At 42.4% G+C, this 6,301-nt stretch overlaps 1 protein-coding gene across 1 annotated transcript; it reads left to right on the plus strand.

The window, feature by feature from the left end:
• Positions 1-1,351: 1,351 nt before the first annotated feature.
• On the plus strand, positions 1,352-5,907 carry LOC121176315 (amphoterin-induced protein 2-like). Its single transcript, XM_041030362.1, has 2 exons — positions 1,352-1,530; positions 2,807-5,907. Exon 2 carries the CDS (start codon positions 2,903-2,905, stop codon positions 4,415-4,417), a length of 1,515 nt encoding a protein of 504 aa, XP_040886296.1. The 5' UTR covers positions 1,352-1,530; positions 2,807-2,902; the 3' UTR covers positions 4,418-5,907.
• The last annotated feature ends 394 nt before the right edge of the window (positions 5,908-6,301 follow it).

Raw genomic sequence — 6,301 nt, forward strand, 5'->3', positions numbered from 1 at the left:
TACAACCTTGACAAACTGATTAGGTGGAAGACTACTTTCATGTGGCATGAAAGACACCATCTGCTAGTTGCAAACTAACACACACACACAGTAGTAAACAGCTTCTGAAGCACAGATAGAAACCATTTTAGAAAATAAAGTTTCATGTCATTGTAATGGGGAGCACTTTACACCAAATGTGCCAACATATCGTGAATAAATTATACACCAGACTAAATCTTGTATTCCAACACTACATGGATAATGGGGATTATGTAAACCCTTTGCACAGCTTAATGCCATCTGAAATATTCTGCCTCAACAAGCAAATCCTAAAACGCTGCTCTTCTTCTTCTACAGTAAAAAAAAAAAAAAAGCTGCATCGGTGTTTGTTTACTTATTTCCACAACTCAATGCACTTTTTCTGGCTCATGATCTTATCCAGACCTTTAACAGCATGGTGCAACCCAGCAGCAATGAAGCTGTGGCTCTGTTAGAGAAAATGAAAAAGACATCATCAAGGTCACAGATGTTTAATTACAATGATGTTATCTCTAATGAACCAAATCGTCCTTGCCAAACAACTAATAATAGCACAACGCTGAAGTATACCATAGACCGGGTTGGCAATCTCTGCAGGGGTTATGAGCCTTCAGCTTGCAAGAACACCATCTAAGCCTTTTAAAATTAACAGGGACTGCGCTGCACCATGGAGAAGCAGCCTGTTTGGTTTTTTTTTTTTCAGACCGTGAGACTTGCAGAACCATCTGAAAGGGTGTGAGGGCGTCAATCAAAACCATAAGATACTGCTCAAACACCATGAAAGCTCCCCTGATTTTCAAGGTTAATATGAGCTGAGGAAGGATTTCATGGTGCAGACATCCATTTCTGTGTGTGTTTGGTGATTGATGGGAAGAAATCTGTAACATAATACAGTAGAGAAACAGGTTCAGAACAGTAAAGTTGCTAAATTTTCATGAATTACTGAATTACTAAAAGTAGAAGCACCCTTGTATGACATTTGTTAAACTGGTGTGGTTTTATTTAAAAAAAAAATTTGAATTTAGCTTTTCATATATTCACTGGGTAGTTAACTTGACTTGGACTCATTTGAATCAAAGATTAAAAAAAAAAAAATCCAGTTGTTGAAGCGGAAAAATACTTGAAATCATCAGAGGATGTGGTGCTGATGCTGCCTCCTCTCCTACCTTCTCCCTCTCCTCCTCTTCTTCATCATCCACTCTCATACTATTGGCGCACCAGCTGCTGTTGAGGTCCGTATTTACTCTCAGGACGACCCCTCCCACAGCAACATGCAACCCGACCTGCAGGTGAACAGTTCAGTCGCGGCTTCCCTGTTCCCTCCTCACACTCTCGGTAGATTATCTGCAGGGGTGGAAACGATGCGCTTTACTTCCAAATGAGCGAAGTTGCCTTCAGGATTTTTGGATTCACATACGGGACGTGATCCTGCGTCGCGCCCGGAGAGCGCGTCTGGATGTGAAGACAGAGGAGGTGATGGTTTGAACAGGCAGCGGTGTGGGCGTGAAGGTGAGCTGTCGGCTGGGTTCATTCTGTTTGTTTGGTTGGTTTTGGTCCTACAAAAGTCGGTAAATCCTGGCTGTTATCTCTCTGCTGAGCCAAATTATGTGCGGGAATAGAACAGCAAAAAACGGTTTGTGGATAATAATAATAATAATAATAATAATAATGGTAATGATAATGACAATAATAATAATAATAATAATAATAAAATAGTTGATCTTTCACACAGTCAGTTTCTTTTACTCATTCTCACACTCAGTCTGTGACTTTTATTTGTCCACCTCTGAGATGTTCTCACTTCTGTAAACTTCACAAGGATTGTAACTAAATTATTTTCAGTGTTGATTAATCCACTTAATATTTTCTTGATTGATGAATTAATTGTTTGGGTCATAAAGAGTCAGAAAATGGTCCAAAAATTCCCCATAGCAATTTTAACAGAGCCCAACACCGCCTGTTCAGAAGTCTTGTTTTGTCTAACCAACAGCCCCAAAACCCAAATTCATTCAGTTTACAATGAAACTAAGAAAATGATCCAAACCTCACATTAAAGAAGCTGCAGAACACAACAACTGGCTCTTCAGCTTCATAAATGACTTAAATATTTCTTTATTATCAAACTAATTACCAATTCATTGCTGATTGATCGACTAGTGAACTAATTGGCTATGTTTGTATAATATTATTGATGTTATCATACTGAGTGATATGGTAGTCTGCTATGCTGTTGTTGCTGTAGTTTTCATTGAATAAACAAGATAGATAGATGGAAGCATATGCTGAGACTGAACAGGGAATGAGTGTAACAGAAAATAAATCTTAGAGGACCACATCCTAAAGGAATAAAACTGAATGAAAACAGTTGTGTGCTTATAAAAATGCATGGTGCTGTGAGCTTAAGCAACAAGCAGACTGTATTGTATTGGTAGGCAGTGGGGGAGGAGTATGGATCACTAACATGTATGGATTAAGTTACACTTGTTCCAGCAGTTACTAACAGTTGTCATGTGCAGATGATGCCAGCAGCGATCACGGTTGTATTTGAAAGATTATTTTATTTTTAGAATTGCATGCACGCAATACCTTTCCCTGTGTTATGTTTTTACTCATATGCTGTTACTGTGTGTTCTTACTGTTAATATTACTGCCTTTTTGTTGCATATAATAATATGAATATGTAGAAATTGTGTTAATACTATTATAATTAATTGTACAAACTGTGTAAAAACACGAGGAGATTCATTTCCATGTTCCCTGTATTTTCCTTGTTTCCTCTCTTCAGTTCGTAAAAGCCGTCCATTATCAGAGGCTTGCAACCCTGACATGTGTGCACCCAGTGAGACAGTGACCTGAGGTCCCGCTGTGAGGGAAAACCAGGATGCGTCCCAATGCGTCACAGCTTTTAGGCAAGACCAATGTTGGAGGCAGCCTTTGCAGCCCTGCCTCTGCAGCCTTGCTTTTCCTCCTGTGTCTTGGCTTCCCTCCCTGTGTGGCCACTTGCCCACCCTACTGCCTTTGTACCAGTGATATAATTTCCTGCAGCGGCCGCAATCTGTCCGTGCTGCCCCTTGATCTCCCAAGCTATGCCGGACGGTTGGACCTGGGCCACAATGCCCTCACTTCCCTGCCAACAGATTGGATTCCCCAACCGTTTGACCGACTAGCTACACTGGTTCTTAGCCGAAACTCCATAAGTCAAATTGAGGCAAATGCTTTCACTGTCACACCTCATCTCCTCCACCTGGACCTCTCATCCAACCGACTAACAGTGCTGAATCTGTCCCTATTCACTGGGTTGAAGGAACTGAAAGAGTTGCTGCTGTTTGACAACCAGATCTTCCAGATCAACCCAGGGGCCTTCAGTGATCTTCACAGCCTGCAGAGGCTCTACCTCTCTGGTAACCGACTGACGGCTTTTCCCCTGGGGCTTTACTGGGAACCTGGAGGGCCTCGTAACCTGACTTTTCTCGATCTGTCCTACAACAGGCTCTCTAAGGTGCCTGTCCAGAGTCTGCTGTCTCTCACCCACCAAAATGGAATTTATTTACAGGAAAATCCTTTGGTCTGTGACTGTGCTTTACTTGCCTTGCTTGAGTACTGGATGTGGAAACAGTATCGCCCCCTGGTGGACTTCAGAGGTGAATACCCATGTAGGGACGATTCAGAGCCAGGGCCTGTTTATAGCCAGCAGGGAGTGTCAGGTGTGCCCCTTGAATCACAGACTTACCAGGAAGAGCCTGGCAAATGGCTGAGAGTGCCATGCCCAGGGCTGGCTTCTTCAGCCCAGGAGGGGCTGGTGGTGTTCTGGGTTACCCCAAGGACTGTAGTCAATTCATCAACCAATGATCCCAGTGCCCACTTAATAGTTCTCCCTAATGGCACCCTTGAAATCCGAGGAGCGCTCTTGGATGATTCTGGTACATATGCATGTGTTGCAGCCCGCCAGCGAAACTATTACCCCTACGAGTCTGTGGAGGTCAACGTGGTGGTCGGAAACCTGAGCACTGCCTCTGCCAGTGGCTTGGCACATCGCAGCGGCGCAGAGCATTTCAACACTGCGTTCACCACCCTCGCTTCCTGTGTGGTCAGCATCATATTGGTGCTGCTTTACCTCTATCTCACCCCCTGTCGGTGCAGAGAAAGCCGGGGTGGAACGAGAGGCTGCGGCGGACGAGCCATCATACTCTGTTCAGACCCCAGAGAGGTGGAGTCAGGACAACGGCGGTCAAACGGGAAGAGGGTTGCTTTCTTAGAGCCTCAGGCAGAGGACTCTGAAATTGGCAGCCCGAAAACACCAGCAATGAACTTGGGTCATGTTACCACTGAGGGAATTCTCAAGAATGGAAGTAGGACAGTGGGACAGACCCTCACAGACCCTGCTCACATGGCATAGCGAGAAAATTAGCTTCTACTCACTCCTGTATTCTGAACCCAAGTGTATGTTTTTTTTCACTGTCTTGTCTTTGTTTCAGTACACAATGAAAAAATCCATTTGATGTGAAGTAGTGTACTGTGATTCTTGTGATGTACTTACACACTGTAGGGTTTGGGTTGTTGTTCTGAAAATTCAGTCCTCTTGTAGGCAGAATTTCAATTATGTCTCTATTGAAAGTGGTAGAGTTCACATGGAAATTTCACAGGTACCGTGGGGAAATTGTTACTGCAAAGATCACAAAGATCATATAAATGTGGGTGGCTTTTTAAATTGGGCCGAGAGGAATATTCACACCTGATTTGATAAGCTGCCAGAGGCATTTATGGTTATTATACAGTACGTGCATTGTGAATACTGCCATCACAGTGACCCTAGTTATTTTTAACCATCTGTCTCCAACTGCGGAGCTTATCAGTTTCAAAACACGGCAGCGGTACGTGTGAAATTATCTGAAATTAACTTTGATGTTTTCCGTATCGGACTGCGTCTGCTACACACTTATCTTCAAATGATGGAGATCAAATATAACCCTGTGAAATTTCCTGTAGCAAATAGCAAAGAAACAACACAAAGTGGGACGTACAGTGAGCTGTGTTGTGCTGCTGTTAGGTGGAAACCTACACAATCATCACTTTGTAGTAAGAAATACAGGCTCGTGTTGGACAAAAATGCATTTGATGAAGTCAAAAAACTGATTTTCTCACTTCCCTATAGTGGTATCAGCTCATTCAAATAGTTTCAGTTTATTTTCTCAGGTTTTAATCTGCCTCTGACATTTCTGTCTCCACCCCAGAACAATTAAGGTGAAAGGAATTTAGTTTAAGAATAAAATTGTATCCAGAAAATAAAAGGTATGAAGTATTCTTTTGGCAAAAGCTATTTACTATATAACTGTCAGAATTTGATCACCGTATCAAAGAAGTGATACTTCTGAATATCTGTAACGTAAAAAGTTCACTCAGAGCCCAGGTCCAGACAAGTCCACATAGAGCTGGTTTAGACTGAGTCTTCAGCAGGCAGGACATTTGTCAACCTGATCCCCGTTCCCCGTGTTAAAACTGGACTTCCCTGCTCACCCTCCACCTTGTTACCGACCCACTGCTTTACAAGCAGCAGATTCATGGAGGAATTGATCGTCATCGGTTCAGACATGAGAGGAGTTTGGGCTTGGCGATGAAGCTCCTGTCAGCCCTGATCAGTGTCACAGAAATCAGAGGGAGGTTTGCCAGCTCGCCCCAAGCCCACCGTGACCTACATTCCTATGTCCTTTCTTTGTCTGGTTTTCATAGGTGTGTGGAATAATTTCCAAGGTGCCAAGGGGCTTGTTATAGTTTCCTTGGCTGTACATGTCCATGCTACCGTTGTCTGAATATCAGCTTTTTATATTTTTCTTGTTCTGTTAGACACAGGGTAAAACACAAGTAGAAGCAGTGAAAAACACTTTGTCAAGACTGCAGTGACTAATATTTGTAGGTATGAAATAAAATATTTCAATTTTGGAATATGTGTGTGTTCTTTTATCATTACAAGTAAATGTAACTTTAATATTCATGTTCGACTTGTTTAGTTCCTGTTCCCATCATGTTTGGCTCCTTCCTTTGGTCAAATCTTTTTGGGCATTACTCTGACCTGAAAGGAAAAGAGGCTTTTTGGGTGAAAAATGAAAAGTAGTGTTACATCAGTGGGATTTAAGGATGACAGATAACCTCTTAGTGACTCAACAAATCGCATTTCCAAAAATCCTCTTACAAGCCTTTCCAGTGACTACTGATAAAAAAAACCAAAAAACAGCAAAACCCTGAAAAACCTTCATTTTTTTTTCTTGTGCACTTGTTGGTCAGT

The sequence above is a fragment of the Toxotes jaculatrix genome, chromosome 22 (assembly GCF_017976425.1).
Source record: "Toxotes jaculatrix isolate fToxJac2 chromosome 22, fToxJac2.pri, whole genome shotgun sequence".
Taxonomy (NCBI): Eukaryota; Metazoa; Chordata; class Actinopteri; family Toxotidae; genus Toxotes; species Toxotes jaculatrix.

Coding starts and splice junctions, on each gene's coding strand:
- LOC121176315 (XM_041030362.1), top strand. CDS start 2,903: ATGCGTCCCAATGCGTCACAGCTTTTAGGCAAGACCAATGTTGGAGGC.